The following is a 16,507-nucleotide window of genomic DNA, read 5'->3' on the forward strand; positions in this document are numbered from 1 at the left end:
ACATTTTTTTTTATACAGAAAGAGGCTTTTTTGCCTAAAAAAAGTTAATACAGAATTTCTTAAAATTGTATGTACTATTGATTTCTGCATCAAAAATTAAAATTACATTTACACTTTAACTTACTTAAACTGGTTTAAAAATACTCAAAAGTCTCCATAGCGGCTCATCTTCAGGGAATCTTTAGACTTTTTATGCCAAATCTTGGTTGTCTTACATTGCACCAATACTCTGTGCTGCAGTTTTGGTGCTTCTAACAGGCCTCTTTTACTGTCAATCACCAACTGCAGAGCGTGCTGAGGGCTGTGGCCAATTGCAGCTCTGGACTTCCCCTGCCTAGCTTATGGCACTCTGCCTACCCTATGCACGAGATTAAAAGGGTACTTTGGAGAAAAATCATTGTTTTTAAATTAACTGGTGTCAGAAAGATATATAGATTTGTAAACAACTTCTGTTTAAAAATCTCAAATTTACAGCACTTGCTGTCCTCTCTGCTGCCACCTCTGTCTGTGTCAGGAACTGTCCAGAGTAGTTGCAAATCCCAACAGAAAACCCCTCCTGCTCTGGACAGTACCTGTGATGGACAGAGGTGGCAGCAGAGAGGACTGTGTCAGACTGGAAATAATAAACCAGTTCTTGCAGGACATACAGCAGCTGATTAGTACTGGAAGACTTACGTTTTGTTTTGTTTGTTTTTTAAATAGAGGTAATTTACATATGCGTGTAATTTTCTCACACCTGTTGAATTGAGAACAATTTTTTTCTCCGGAGTTCCCCTTTAAGGGTACAAACACACACACCGTATACGCAGCAGATACGCAGCAAATACGCAGCAGATTTGATGGTGCAGATTTGATGCTGTGTTCAGTTATTTAGATCTAATCTAATGCGTATTTGTTGCGTATTTGCTGCGTATTTGCTGCATATCGCAGTAGTAAATACGCTGCGTATACGGTGTGTGTGTTTATACCTCAGAAGCTGTTTTTCCTGGATGTGAAGCTATGAAGTATATGGTAGGATAGGGTAGCTAGTTAGCACATCTATGTAGTGCAGTTGGGATCTTTATCAGCACAATTGTGCTGATTAGTTCCCTTTAGACCAGTGCTTCTAAATTCCAGTCCTCAGGCCTCACCAACAGGTCATGTTTTGAGGATTTCCTTAGTATTTCACAGGTGGTATAATTATACTCAGTCCATCAGGTATTATCACAGGTGATCTTTGTATGGGAAATCCTCAAAACATGACCTGTTGGTGAGGCTTGAGGACTGGAATTGAGAAGCACTGCTTTAGGCCATGCCACTGTTAAGTATGCTCGCTTTTAAGGGGAGTTTACTGTTATGGGGCAATATTTTTATTCAAAAATGCACCAAATTATTATTTAGAACTGTATTTCTGCTATATTTAATGTACATGGAAAATGGAGATTCTTGGCACACACTTTGATCAAATCCTGTGAACCCATTTGCCAATATCAAGTTGACAACATCTGTCTGGAGTCCAACATTAAAGGGGTATTTCGGAGGAAAAAAGTTTTTAAATCGGCTGGTGTTCTACAAATTGAAGTTGTACAGATCAACTGGAAGTTATACTGATTTGTAATTTAGTTATATAAAAAAATACCTTCCAGTATTTATCAATCGCTGTGCGCCCTGCATGAAATGGAGTTTTCTTTTTAGTGTGACACAATGCTTTCTGCTGCCACAGGAACTGTTCTATAGCTTATCCCCATAAAAACCTTTCTTGCTTTGGGCAGTTCCTATCACAGACACAGGTGGCAGCAGAGAGCACTGTGTTATACTAGAAAAAATACACCACTTCCTGCACTGCATACAACAGCTGAGTACTAAAGTAATAAAGTACTAAACTTTATTTATTTTAAATAAAAGTGATTTACAAATCTATATGACTTTCTGACACCAGTTGATTATAAAAAAAATTTCTCCAGGGTACCTCTAAATAAACATTGTCATGGTCCTTAGACCTATAAAATGTATTCAGGTATGAAGGAATCAGCTATACTCTGCTCTACCTAAAAACAGCCATGGCTGGAGCTCGCCCCCCTTGGGCATTTAGATTTATGACTGGTGAAATCCTAACCAGCTTATTTGTCTCCTTTTTCCTTTGTTATGGAACCCTAATATTTTTTCTATATTGACCAGTTCTTTGTATTTCTGAAAAATATTATTCTGGATGTTCTTGCCCTCTCTTTGATGGAACAATATTGTTCTCCAGTGACTGTGGAAAAGATTTTAATACAGTTTGAGGGTACAAACACATACACCGTATGCGCAGCAGATCTGCAGCAGATTTGATGCTGTGTTCAGTTATTTAGATCTAATCTGTTGCGTATTTGTTGCGTATTTGCTGCGTGTCGCAGCAGTATATACGCTGTGTATACGGTGTGTTTGTTTATACCCTTACAAAAAAAAAAAGAAGCCTTGGACAGATGAGTGGAGTGCAATACCAATGTGAAGGCAGCCACTCCTCCATACATACAATGTAAAAGACATAATTGTTCAGCAACTCCAATAGCAATGAATAAAATGTACATGTAAACGCTGCCATGGCTGCAACACAAATGCAAACACACGTAAAGGTGCACTTTGCAAACAGGAGCGTAGGAGGGGGAAACCAAAAACTGTATAGTCATCTGGGATAGGAGAAACTGAGTAAAGATGACATTTCAGAATGCAAACAAGTAGGGAATGCTGGAAATTTTCAGCTGTGAATCCTGCAGAATTGCGAATTCAGCTCTGGTGTGAATTAACAGACATTGCTTTTTAAATAGATAATGTTTTATTACAAACTGAACTGCCAAAAGCTAAATGCCAGCATCTTTGTTTTGTCAGAATACTCCATCCCTGTCCCAATGTTCTGCTTCTTCCCTCTCTTTCTCCTGGGAATGTTGGTGTGGTCACTTATGGAATATGGAATACACAGATACATATTTCACATGAACCCCCCAGCAAGCAACTACCTTCTCATCACCCTGCATTTCATGCTTCATGGACAGCACCATAAGGTGAGGTGGAGAGGGGGTATAACTGAGATCATCACTGTTAGGTGTCTGAAATGCTATATATTGAAGGGGTAATTCAGGTTATTTGTTTTCTAATGAAAGGTTATATCATTTTCCAATATACTTTTTCTATTTAAAAAAAACCTCTGCTGCCTTTATATTGTGTCTGCCAATATTAACCTTCACTGTTTACTTCCATTAGACACAAATGTGCCCTGGGCATGTGGCAGACACACAGGAGCACGGTTGGTTACAGCATGTTCATCAAAGCTGTGCCCTGTAACTCTCTACTAAAGTAGTACCTTTCTACTTAAAGCTGTGTGGGTGGTGGGTCAGCTTTTACACCCCCACTAGTCACACTTTTGAGACTTATCTCATTAATAAGCCATAAAAGTCAGTTGGTGAAAAGTGCCCCCATACAATGTAGTTTTCAGTATATGAGGGAAGTACCAGGTTTTGCAGCATGGTATAAGATAATACCAGTCATATCAGGCCTCATCCTGACAGTTCTTTCTTCTCCCTCTCTTTTCTAGGCCCCCTTTGACAGCTCACGTTTGGTTTTTCCTCCGGTCCCTGCTTCATTTGTCATCGTACCACTGTATGTCCTCCTGCAAATGATCCTACCCCCGGTAGTGGGACTCTCCCTCTTTGTTGGGGGGTTGTTTGGATATGTGGCCTATGATATGACACACTACTACCTACACTATGGTTCACCCGCAAAAGGGTCTTACCTCGCCTGGCTCAAGTCTTATCATGTCCGCCATCACTTTGAGCACCAGAAATCAGGTATGAAAAGAAATCTTATTACTGTATTTGTATAATATACAGAAATGTAATGTCCCTGTTCTGATGGATCCTTGTCCCAAAACCTGTAAAATAAAAGATGAACATAGGCAAAATAGAGTATTAAAGGCTATAGACACCTTTTGGGGCATTTTTTTCTTTATTGAAATACTTTTAGATAATTTCTAGCCTTTTGTTTTATTGAATAGTCTGGTTTCCAAGTAGTAGACTACAGTGCAGCGATATCACGTTTTATTACATTTTGAAGAATAAGTCTAGGTAAAAATGAATCTTAGCACTCAGATCCACTAGATCCATCAGCCAGCCTCAGTGCCTCAATTTAATGATGCCAGCAGACCCATCAAGGATGAAACAGAAGATTACCAGTCACTCACTCACTTTCTTTTCCTTTTCCTCCCTCCATGTAGGATTTGGCATAACCAGCACCCTATGGGATCGTCCATTTAATACTCTCATCCCCGAAGATGCAATTAAGGACTACTAGTTGCTTCAGAGAATCACTGTGTTGACTATGATGCCTGCTGACTGCAGTTGACATGTTGGGGGAGGAGAAAACCATTGTATTTCAGTCATATAAATATTTTATAATTATTTTAGTTTTATTTAGTTTTTATTTTCTTTTTCCATTGATCCCATGGAAGCGTTTCAGCAGGAATTAATTATTTATTTAAACCTAAAAGAGAAATCTAAGAAGAGAAAAGTTCAGGGGGAAATAAAGCGACTGGTTACTGAGTGCCCGACCACTTCCAGCTGTAATAGTGGTGTGTATGCCGGGTGAGACTTTGACCTGACCATGAAAAAAAAAAAAAAAAAGAATGGACTCCTGTTTAAATACCAAATGGCACTGACAGTTAAAAGCGTTAACCCGCCATGTGAAATACTTGCTGTAAAATCCATAATGTACAAATGCTTGAAAAATAAACTAACTTGACTTTTTTTTTTTTAAGAAAAATTACTTTGTATTTTTTTTTCTTCGTAATGAAAGATCTTGCTTCTGTTCAGGTTCATATTTCTCCTATACAAAGAAAGGAAGTAAACAAGTTTTCTGTGAATCAGTTTCAATGTGAATCCACACACAATGAAATTAGGAAAATAGAGGGACTTTGAATGTTCATCAGTACCAGACTTACCCGGGCCAGGATTTTAACCTTGTGGGGTTTTCTAATGCAATTGTGTAGAGAGTATACCAAGAATACTGTGATTGAGGATAAATATCCAGCCAAATGGAACCCTGTGAAAGTAAACTAGTCGGAGGAGGATCTGATGAACAGTCAAGCAACAGTCCAGCTGTATATAACACATGCTCTAATGTGTCCAATTACAAAACTCACTAGTAAGAAGGGGCTTGTAACAGGAGATAAGAGGAACAAATCACTGATCTCAGGGAGACCAGCCATAGATGACGCTGTCAGTTGCTGGTTAAAGCGCTCAATGCAGAGAAATCCTAGGTGCATTGCTCCCTGGGAATCATGAATATGGAAAAAATATTCCCTTGTCAATACATTGACTTATAGGGCCACTTAATATGGTGGTTTTGGTGGTTTCCCTACAAGAGCCACCCCTTGGCTGGGTCCTTACCAGGGGGGATATCTGACTAGTCCTGTGTTTCGAGACTCTTAAATGAGGCTCCATGGGCTCTTTTTTTGTAACAGGAAATGGCCAGTCCAAGTGCCAATACTGCAAGCTCCAGTGGGCAAAAGAGGGTAAAAATTGGATCAGATGCATTCAGATTTCTGAATGTGATGTGAGAGTCAGAATTTGGTGCAAGTAGCATGAACCAGAGAACTCTTCCCATCAGGTGTCAACTAATCCGTCTGTTGAAAGTGGCGTAAAGATGTGGGGAGTGTTTTCTTGGGGTCCTCCAATAACCTTAGGTCGACTTTGAGCAGTGTTGTTTATTTGAACATCGCAACTAACCAAGTTCATCCCTTCATGGCAGCCGATTAGCCTATGGCAGAACAGTGCACCATGCCACAGGAATCATAGTCATGGACATGTTTTCCTTGCTTTCCTTGCCTTCACAACCCTCGAAGCTTAGTCCTTTAGAGCAACTTGGAGACCTGGGCTGTGTAAAACATGTCAGCATTTTTAGTTTGAGTCAACTGTGAGAAGCTCTCTCTTCTTCATGGACCAATATTCATTCTGAACTATTTTAGCGCCGAGTGCAATCAATGTTACAATGAATGGCTGTGGTTATGACAGCCAAAGTTGGGCCAATGCACTCCTAGATAGGTGTCTAATAAATCAGCTAGGGAAGGCAGCAGTCTGATTCTGAGCCAGGTGTTTTTTTTGTTTGTTTTTGACCCTGTGCAGCTCTCTGACAACAAAAATCTTTTGTATATTGCCACTTAGATGGTACAGTAGGTCTCACTGCAGATTGCCAATATCCTGTCCATTAACACCTACAGCATAAGCTGCATTTACACTACGTATATTTCAGTCAGTATATTTCAGTCAGTATTGCAACCAAAACCAGGAGTGGATTAAAAACACAGAAAGGATCTGTTCACACAATGTTGAAATTGAGTGGATGGCCGCCATATAACAGTAAATAACTTCCATTATTTCAATATAACAGCCGTTGTTCTAAAATAACAGCAAATATTTGCCAGTAAATGGCGGCCATCCACTCAATTTCACCATTGTGCGGACAGATCCTTTCTGTGTTTTTAATCCACCCCTGGTTTTGGTTGCAATACTGATTGAAATATACTGACTGAAATATACATATAATAACTGAAATATACATAGTGTGAACGCAGCCATAGAATGTATACCAGAGGAGCGGCATAAACCAACCTTCCTGGTGAATGAGAAGATGAAGATCGAAGAGGTTAACAACGTCATCTTAGGATTTTCCAAAACCGGTATTTCTGGAAAAAAAAAAAGGGTGAGTGGCAGACTTATTCATACTCCTAAGAACATAGTAACATTGTGTGAAGTGCCAGATATTTCATGGCTGAGAAGAAACATGTCATCATATAGGTGAATATATACACACATGGCAGCTCCCTTATTTATTCCTGTTGGTCACTTTCCATACAGGAGTTATCCAATGATTCTAGTGCCAGTAGTTGCATTCTCTGCTGCCATCCTGGTGCTAGTTACTGCTGCCTGCACTCACCTGTGCAGCTTGTGTGTAGCTGCCACTAACTGGATCACTGCAGGTAAGTTTTGCCACCCAATTGCTATACAAATGCAGATAATGATTTTCCACAAGTTCTTGCAGATACTTTAAGTGTCTTTATTGTGCAACACAAAATCCATAGACCATCTCAATTGTCAAAACCCAACGTTTCGGTGTATCACACACCTTTGTCAAGGGGTCTGTATGGTGAATGCAGAAAGATATCCTGGGGAGTACACATGAAAGGGATCTGGTGCTGGTGGCAGATTGTGTGACGTTTGGCTGGCGACTTGGATGGTGGCATGCTCCAAGTGGCCAGCCAAATGCCACACAGTCTGCCACCAGCACCAGATCCCTTTCATATGGATTCCCCAGGATATCTTTCTGCATTTACCATACAGACCCCTTGACAAAAGTGTGTCATACAACGAAACGTCGGGTTTTGACAATTAAGATGGTCTGTGGATTTCATTCTCTGCATTTGTATAGCGATTGGGTGGCAAAAATTACCTGCATGAATTACAATTCCGACCCAGCTACCTCAGTGAGCGCGACTCGTTACCCATTTACACTTACTGGATCACTGTTTTGACACTTTACAATATAAGTGCTGACCTCCAATGTTGGTGATACTTATCTGCAGCCAGTCTCCCCATGTAAAAGGGTCCTAACTTGTAAATGTGTAAATGTGATTGTACAATTGTTCTCAACAGAGAGATGTAGGAATCCACCATTGTGGCCACGTATGGCATCCGTCCCTGTCATTATGGGTTGACAGTCTCATGTTTTCTCTACAGATAATGTGTAAACCTTGTATGTGCAGAAAACTGGTTGGACAACTGTGATATAATAAGGGCTCTCAGTTGTTGCCGGGCTGGTTTTGCCTTATCCTGTTGGCAGGCACGCATTGCTGCTGGGCTCATACACCATCCATTGTCACTACTTAGTAACTATCAGTCCCTTGTTTGCTTGTAAACTGAGGCTGGGATCATCCACTATGCACATTTCAGTTGATTCTGTTCCGCTACAAAAAAATGGTTCATTGCTTTGGCAGAGTTGTGCATAGAAGAATGGGAGAACCCTAACTGGTTTTTTCCAGACCAACCTTCTGCCTAGCACAGGAGTGTCTGACCCTTGTTTTACACTGCCTTCTATACATAACATAATGGAAAACAGGCAGTGTGACCCTTGCTTGTATTCCCCTTACTTCATTTGCCAATGTTGGGGTGCCTATATGGGTCATACAGTCAGTGAGGAAGAAGGCCGAGCCAGGCTTCCCGCCCCCATAGCAGCTATAGGGAAAATCTTGACGTTTCATGGGAGATTGCTCTTTGTTAAAAGTTTGAGCTCAAATCTTAAGGTGGGCTGGGCACCATGTACGTAGATTTCTCCATTTAAATTTAGAATCAAAAATTTCATCCCAAAGAGCAGATTTTTGAGTGTGAACAAACCCTGTGTTCATTTCAATAAACTTTATTTATTACAGCCATGCCCTTGTCTCTGGCAATGGGATGCAAAGTAACTTTAAAATGGAACTCAAAATGGAATCAGAAAGCGGGAGAGACGGGCATAGCTACCATTCATAAAAACCTATTTATGGAAGCTGCTTATTAAAGGGGTATTCTAGAGAAATAAAATTAGACTTTTTACATTTCTTTTATAGAGTTATGTCACTTTATTAAAGATTTTTTTATGGTTTCATTGACTTGCAGCAGTAAGGGGCGACAGAGCCCCTTTTGCTGTTACCAGTGTCTATCTTAGGAACTGAAAGCAGCCCCCCCAACTGCCCAAAAAATTCCCACAAAAATAATGAGTCTCTTGGTTACTATTTGCAAACAGCGTAAACTGCCTCACCACGATAAGGTGGACTCATATCGAGGCAGACCCTACACTGTATGTACACTATGGCCTCTCCATGGCGTATAATACGCCTATGCTCTGGGCGTGCAAGATCCGTCTAATACCTGCAAAAATAATTGCACCACCTGGGTGAGACAGGTGGAGTCAGGGCCGTCTTAACAGCATTATGGGCCCCTAAGCAGAGGTGCGAATTGGGCCCCCCCCCCCCCCAACCGCCGCCATCAAATCCCCCACATCTTTGCATATAGTGCCCCCCATAGTAGCCAATTCCCCCATATAGTGCCCCCATAGTAGCCAGTGCCCCCCATAGTAGCCAGTGCCCCCCATAGTAGCCAGTGCCCCCCAAAACAACAAACCAGTTACTCACCCGTCCGGCGGCCCCAGCAGCTGATGTCTCCCGGCAGCGCGCACTCCCGACATCCTCCGGCACAGGCAGCGGGGTGCAGAGAGACTGCCTGTGCTGGAAGTGTCCGGCTGCACGACACATCCAGGACACAGGCAGCGTCTCTGTACCCCGCTGCCTGTGCCCGGAGGATGACGGGAGTGCGCGCTGCCGGGAGACATCAGCTGCTGGGGCTGGCGGACGGGTGAGTTCCTGGACTGCCGGCCCCTTCTATCGCCACTTAGCTGAGCCGATCAAAAGCCCAGGAAAGTGCTGCTCATTGCACTTTCCTGGGCTTCCGATTGGCTCAGCTGAGAAGCGATAGAAGGGGCGGGTGGAGGGGGTGGCTCAGGGCCGCTCACTATGCATATGCATAGTGAGCGGCAATACAGGGGGCGGGCAGGACGGCTTCCTTGTGGTGCTCAGCACTGCTTGGAAGCAGTCTTCGCTTTATAGGACGCACTTAGTTTTATAAGTGCGTCTTATAAAGCAAAAAATACAGGTGTGTCCCAGAAGGCAGGGGGCCCCCTAGGACGCAAGGGCCCCCGGGCAGCCGCCTACCCTGCCCAATGGGTAAGACGGCCCTGGGTGGAGTGCATGACCAAATAGAGGCAGCCACTCCCCCAACTGGAACACAGAAAAAAAAAAGGAAAAAAAATTGGTCAGCTCTCCTAGAACACTGTTCACACTAGGCAGGAGCACGTTGCCATGGCTGAAATTGCAAACACACAAAAACACAGAAAAATGCAACAGCTCACCGCAACAGAAAAATACAGACCCACCATAGACATGAAAATAATTAAAAGCAGCCCCCCCAACTACCCAAAAAATTCCCACAAAAATAATGAGTCTCTTGGTTACTATTTGCAAACAGCGTAAACTGCCTCACCACGATAAGGTGGACTCATATCGAGGCAGACCCTACACTGTATGTACACTATGGCCTCTCCATGGCGTATAATACGCCTATGCTCTGGGCATGCAAGATCCGTCTAATACCTGCAAAAATAATTGCACCACCTGGGTGAGACAGGTGGAGTGCACGACCAAATAGAGGCAGCCACTCCCCCAACTGGAACACAGAAAAAAAAAAAGGAAAAAAAATTGGTCAGCTCTTCTAGAACACTGTTCACACTAGGCAGGAGCACGTTGCCATGGCTGAAATTGCAAACACACAAAAACACAGAAAAATGCAACAACTCACCACAACAGCAAGATACAGACCCACCATAGACATGAAAATAATTAAAAGCAGCCCCCCCAACTTCCTTTTTTTTCTGTGTTCCAGTTGGGGGAGTGGCTGCCTCTATTTGGCCGTGCACTCCACCTGTCTCACCCAGGTGGTGCAATTATTTTTGCAGGTATTAGACGGATCTTGCATGCCCAGAGCATAGGCGTATTATACGCCATGGAGAGGCCATAGTGTACATACAGTGTAGGGTCTGCCTCGATATGAGTCCACCTTATCGTGGTGAGGCAGTTTACGCTGTTTGCAAATAGTAACCAAGAGACTCATTATTTTTGTGGGAATTTTTTTGGCAGTTGGGGGGGCTGCTTTAAATTATTTTCATGTCTATGGTGGGTCTGTATCTTGCTGTTGCGGTGAGCTGTTGCATTTTTCTGTGTTTTTGTGTGTTTGCAATTTCAGCCATGGCAACGTGCTCCTGCCTAGTGTGAACAGTGTTCTAGGAGAGCTGACCAATTTTTTTTTTCCTTTTTTTTCTGTATCTTAGGAACTGTAGGGCTTTAAAAGCCTTGGTTCTGACACAGTTAGGTATCAATAATAAATGTCATCTATGCCCATCTCTCCTGCTTTCTGATTCAGTTCCATTTTTCAGTTCATTAAGTTATTAAAAAAACATTTTCTTTAATAAAGTTATATTACAAAGTTATGAATTAAGATTACACTAAAGACCACAGCAGGTAGCCATGATGGCTTGTCACAGGCAGGTGTGGATTTGCTGTGCAGCTGTGTTGCAAGATCCGTGTAATATTATATAATTGTTACTGCTTTTATTGCTACAAATGACTGGGCTGTTAGGACACTGTTACTTGTGAATCATGTGACGGGGAAAAGTGCATCTCATGAGCTTCAAATCAGATGGTGTAAAGCTGAAGTCGTCATTTTTATGTTCATGTGACCATACAGTTTCGATGTGTCATTATAAACCTGGATCAGTATTAACAATAAAAACTAAACTAAATAAAAATGCAGGTTTGGCCGCCAGTATAAAGTGTATCGGGGTCTCCTCAGGAGACAGGACAGGAGAAATAACTGTCGGCCAAATGATCGATTGGCAAACAGTTATTAAAGGTGTGTAGCCACCTTTAGGTACATAGCACATCACAGGTTATTGACAGGAGTCCTGCTCTGAATGGGGTTTAAAGGAAAACATCGGCATTCATAGCTAAAAAATAAAAAATGCCAACATGGGATCCTGTTTCCCCAAGTGTCATTTTCAGTGCAAAAATTGCTGCTTCCCGACACCCCAATACACTTCTGTCTTCACTTCTGGTTGGAGCTGCTGCTGCATGCAGCTCTTTTCCTACAGCTCCCAACATCCTTCTCTCAGTTGTCAGAGAATGCATCCCGCCCACTCTTTGAATCTCCTTACATGCCACAGGATACATGCATTGTAAAGGCATGTATACAGGCTGACGAATGACGATGAGGTACAGGTTCTTTAAGTTGTCAGTTGTCATTTTTTATTAATTTTATTAAGTCAGTTGTCATTTTTTTTTTTATTTATTAAAAATTACTGTCACACCTTAAAGATTTAACCACGCTGATCAGAGACATCAAAAAGATAAAATAGGGAAAATATTCGAGTTTCTTATTAAAGAAGCCTTATTGAATTATTGGACTGGATAGGAACTGGACTATGAAACTTCAAAAAATGAAAAGATTATGCCATCATGAGCCAAGGTCAGCCAGGCCTGGCCATTATGCAAGCAGGTAGTAAATCTAAGTGCAATGAGAGAGATGGTAAATAATTACCTGGCATTGTCACCTGCTTAACTCATTATCAGGCCCTGTGGGTAGAGAACTTCGAACGTTTGCAGGTAAAATAGTTGCATTTTATGGACACTATAGCTATAAAGTTCTAACCTGCATACCTGAGTGCAGAGAGCCCCCACTGTGGCCTAATAACCCCTTAAATACCAGAGGCTACAAAACACAACTTGTATTGTGTTTAAATACAAATTGTTTTAATTTTGGGAACGCCGTTTGTCAAATCACCCTGACAGCTCCCACGGATTTCTGTTTGTTTGATATATTTAATGACCTCGCCAAAGGCCCTAAGGTCCCCATACACTTTTATCATTTTATACTGATGTCGGCCAAACCTTGCGACAGATGATGTCAGTAAAGATTTCACTGCCCGACCCCTTCGTTCTCAGAGAGATAAGCCCCACAAGAGCTTTTTGCTGCAGCTTACCCCCTCAGATTTCAGGGAAACAGGGTGACCTTCTTTTTGTAATTGAGTGCCGATCTGCTAGATTGGCACTCGCTTACCGGGCCTATTACACGGCTCAATAATCGTGCAGCAAGGGCTGCACAGACATGTTAGTGATGTTTGTGCAACCCCTGCTGTGTATACAAAATAATAAAATATGTAGAAATAATAATAAACTCTATAGTTACCTCTCCACACCCCTTTGTCCTCCAACCTGTTTCCTTCTCACAGCAGCCACTTCTGAATCCTTCTCTGAAGTTACAGGCTTTTCAGCCAATCACTGGCCAAAATGGGACAGCACTGCTGCCAGTGATTGGCTAAGTGGTCTGTCACTTCACAGACAGCTTCAGATGGGCCAGCGGTAGCTGCGGTGAGCAGGGAACGGCTAGGAGGAGTTTGGACAGGTAAGTATAGTATTTATTATATTTAACATATTATAATCAGCCGCAAACCTTGGTCCTCCCAGCGACAGCGTTCAGCCGACGATCGGATCCTCAGCTGATCATTTTCCGCAGTATTTTCCAATATCTGCCAGTATCTGCCTGATTGGGCAGATAATCGTCCTGTGTAATAGGACCCTTAAAGTGTCACTGTCGTGAAATTTTTTTTTGCAGAAATCAATAGTCCAGGCGATTTTAAGAAACTTTGTAATTGGGTTTATTATCCGAAAAATGCATTTTTATCATGAAAAAGCAGTTTGAAGCTCTCCCCCCTGTCTTCATTGTTCTCCTATGGAGAGAGCTAAAGAAAAGACCAAAACAGGACAACAAAGAGTTAATCTACAAATCCCTCACAGGATATCTCCTGTGACAGTCACCAGTGACCTGTCTGAGCTCGGATTACAGCTGTCACCCAGCTCTGTGCCTGTAATCCTCTGTTATCTGCTTTCTGCTGCCGGCTAACTCCCTCCTTCCTCCTCCCCCCTCCCCTCTCCCTAGAGCAGACAGGGTACGTCTCCTGCAACAAGTCACAATTTTCAGATTTTTCAGAGTGGATGAAAAAGAGGAAGGAGGGGGGGGACCTGGGAAAAGGCTTTTTACATGCAGATAATGGCAGATTTGGCTAATAAACCCAATTACAAAGTTTCTTAAAATCGCCTGGACTATTGATTTCTGCAAAAAAAAAAAATACGACAGTGACTCTTTAAGGCCCTATTACACCAAGCGATTATCAGCCGTATGCGGCTGATTATCCATTGCGGCTGATAATCGCTTGATGTAATAGCTCATGTTAGAAGACAACGATCAGCCGGCATGCACAATGTTGGCTAATCCTTGTCTTTCAACTAGTTGAAAATTTTTTCAATGATAACGATGGTCTGCGACGGTCTCCTGTGGGCTCCCCAGGCAAGGGGCAGGCAAACGCTGATCTGACAGTTCAATGCTCGCTTGCTCCTGCTGATCGTCCTGTGTAATAGGGGTTTAACTCTCTGTATTATCTCCTACTATCACACAATGCCGCACATGTAAATTATCTAAAAAAAAGAAAAATACTAACACAGTCTATTATTGTCAAAAAAAAATAAAAAAAAAATTGTGTCCTGTTTTTAGTTCTGTTCAGTGCTGCCACCCTGGTCCTCCTCCCCTCCACCTTTGTTTACATCCCTGCAGAGGTAATATACCCATATACCTTGTATCCCATCTGAGGGGATTGTAGTGTAGGTTCTTGATACTTAAAAGTAGTAAATCCTCGTACTCAGGTATATATGGATCTCTGCATATGTGACCACCTTCTGCCCAATCAGATCGGCGACCACCAGGTTGGGTAACAAGAGTCCTGGGTCTCTGTCTCTAGGTAGAGCTAACTCATGAAGGTTTCCCTAGGTAGTTGAGCATAGTCAGTAGAATATTTCAGCTCTCAGCAACTTTGTTCTACTGGGGATCCTTTCCTTTAGGGGTTGACTGCCCTGACCTTAAGAAGGATCCCATGCGTAGACAAGAGTTTACCCAGTTCACTGTTAACCCACTTCTAAGGGCTGGCACTGCATACTGTTATCTCAGTCTCTCTTACTAGGGCTCCTCTCACTATTCTGACTGGATCAGAACTCTGACCTCCTTCAAAACAGGAAACCCCTATCCTATATAGGGCTTTGTCACAGGAAAGAAGATACAGAGAGTGTGAGGGTAGAAGGTCTGTATCTGTGATTGGTCTAAACAAAAGTTAGCTAAACCTTTACATACTGAAGCTGTGCACGGTGGGAAAAGTTAGACACTGGAGGCTGACCTCATCTGGGATCGTCTGGATACAGGACCAGTGGATGCTGGGGACACTATTGATCGCCTAAATAAGGCACGGGTGAAAGTGAACCTGACAGTGGGTTGCTTTGTGGCTCAGAATGGGGCTGTGGGGCAATGGGGCATCCGAAAACGGTTAACTGCTGGTCTACTGTATCTCCCAGTTCTATAAGGTCAGAAATGGCCACTCAGCCAGTCACTGACTTGATGAGCATGTAGTTTCTGTGTTGTCATGATGACACTGGAACCCAGCAGATACAGGAGACTGAAGGGTTACAGTGGGCAGTAGTGCTCCAACCGCAGGGACACTGGGAAAACTGGGAAAGTATCACTTCATTATATCACTCCACGCCTTGTCCCCCTCCCCTTTTTTTTTTTAAACATTTGTCCACACCAGCTGCATAGTTACCAACAGTCTACATTTTGCTTAGACTGTCCCGGTTTTGGGAAGACAATCACGGTAAAATCATGTAATTAGGGATGGTCCGAACCGAGTTCAGTTCGGGTTTGTACGAACCAGAACCCTCGCTAATGATTCCCGCTGTCTGCCCGCTCCGTGGAGCGGGCGGATCCAGCGGGAGGACCGCCTGGAAAACTGGGATACAGCCATAGCCATAGGCTGTATCCCAGTTTTCCAGGCGTTACTCCCGCGGGAATCTGCTGCCGAGCGTTCAGGTTCATACGAACCCGAACCTCGGCAGGTTCGTACCATCCCTACATGTAATCATGTCCCGGGTGTGTCCGGTTAAGCCCCACCCCCTATGCCACAGCAGCACCACACTCTGTTCCCTCCTCTACCCCAGACCAGCATGAGTAAGTAGGGAAGGGGAAGGAGGGGTGGAGGCTGAGCTGGATGATTGTATGACGGGGTGCAGGGGCGGATTAACTTTACTATGGGCCCTGGGCTGTTCACCAAGTTTGGCCCCCCAACCCACTGTAACTATGGCGGCACAAACTTAAGTCTTTTTCCTCCATAATGAGGCCTGTAAAGGATCTGTGGTGACATCATTGTCAAATGATAAGGTCCTTCAATATATTCTCTAATGTTACTGCATTGTCTTCTGGCTGCAGTTTTGCCCTGATTTGTGCAAAATTGTGGTAAAAAGCAGCAATTTTTATGTAAATCATGACTGAACATAAGTCTGTTTGTGGGGCCATGGGCCCCTCAGGAGCTCAGGGCCCCAGGCTACCGCCCGAAAAGGACCTATTATACTCCGCTTCTGAGGGGGAGACCTGTAGATGAGTGTGGGGAGGTTATCTGGACAATGTCGAGGGGGGGGGGGGTGGCGAGTAGGGAGGCTTGTGCACAGAGCCTACTCATTTATCTTTGGATCCAGCTCTAAACTCCCCTATGCTAGGTTCTGCAGCAGCTGGGGTTGTATTATGAGATCCTGCAGCAGCTGGGGTGTGTTATGAGGTTCTGCAGCAGCTGGGGTGTGTTATGAGGTTCTGCATCAGCTGAAGTGTATGAGGTTCTGCAGCAGCTGGGGTGTATTATGAGGTTCTGCAGTAGCTGAGGTGTATTATGAGGTTCTGCAGCAGCTGAGGTGTATGATGAGGTTCTGCTGCAGCTGAGGTGTATGAGGAGGTTCTGCAGCAGCTGAGGTGTATTATGAGGTTCTGCA

The 16,507-nt window shown here is 43.2% G+C and overlaps 1 protein-coding gene and 1 long non-coding RNA gene across 3 annotated transcripts in view; one reads left to right on the plus strand and one right to left on the minus strand.

The window, feature by feature from the left end:
- The window catches only part of FA2H (fatty acid 2-hydroxylase), a 58,753-nt gene extending 53,980 nt beyond the window's left edge, over positions 1–4,773 (plus strand). The window contains exons 5-7 of the mRNA XM_069966276.1: positions 2,848–3,020; positions 3,551–3,803; positions 4,229–4,773. Of these exons, the coding sequence (XP_069822377.1) occupies positions 2,848–3,020; positions 3,551–3,803; positions 4,229–4,305 (503 nt within the window). The 3' untranslated portion in view covers positions 4,306–4,773. The remainder of the gene's footprint in view (positions 1–2,847; positions 3,021–3,550; positions 3,804–4,228) is intronic.
- LOC138788427 (uncharacterized) overlaps positions 1–16,507 on the minus strand; it is a 49,092-nt gene that overhangs the window by 9,006 nt on the left and 23,579 nt on the right. Inside the window, exons 2-3 of one of the 2 annotated variants that reach the window (XR_011362603.1) lie at positions 6,621–6,694; positions 3,749–3,886 (exon numbers count right to left, since the gene is read on the minus strand). This is a non-coding gene — a long non-coding RNA (uncharacterized lncRNA). Of the gene's footprint in view, positions 1–3,748; positions 3,887–6,620; positions 6,695–16,507 lie in introns of those variants that run through there. The other variant, XR_011362604.1, reaches the window with a different exon arrangement.

This window comes from Dendropsophus ebraccatus, chromosome 4 (genome assembly GCF_027789765.1).
Source record: "Dendropsophus ebraccatus isolate aDenEbr1 chromosome 4, aDenEbr1.pat, whole genome shotgun sequence".
Taxonomy (NCBI): Eukaryota; Metazoa; Chordata; class Amphibia; order Anura; family Hylidae; genus Dendropsophus; species Dendropsophus ebraccatus.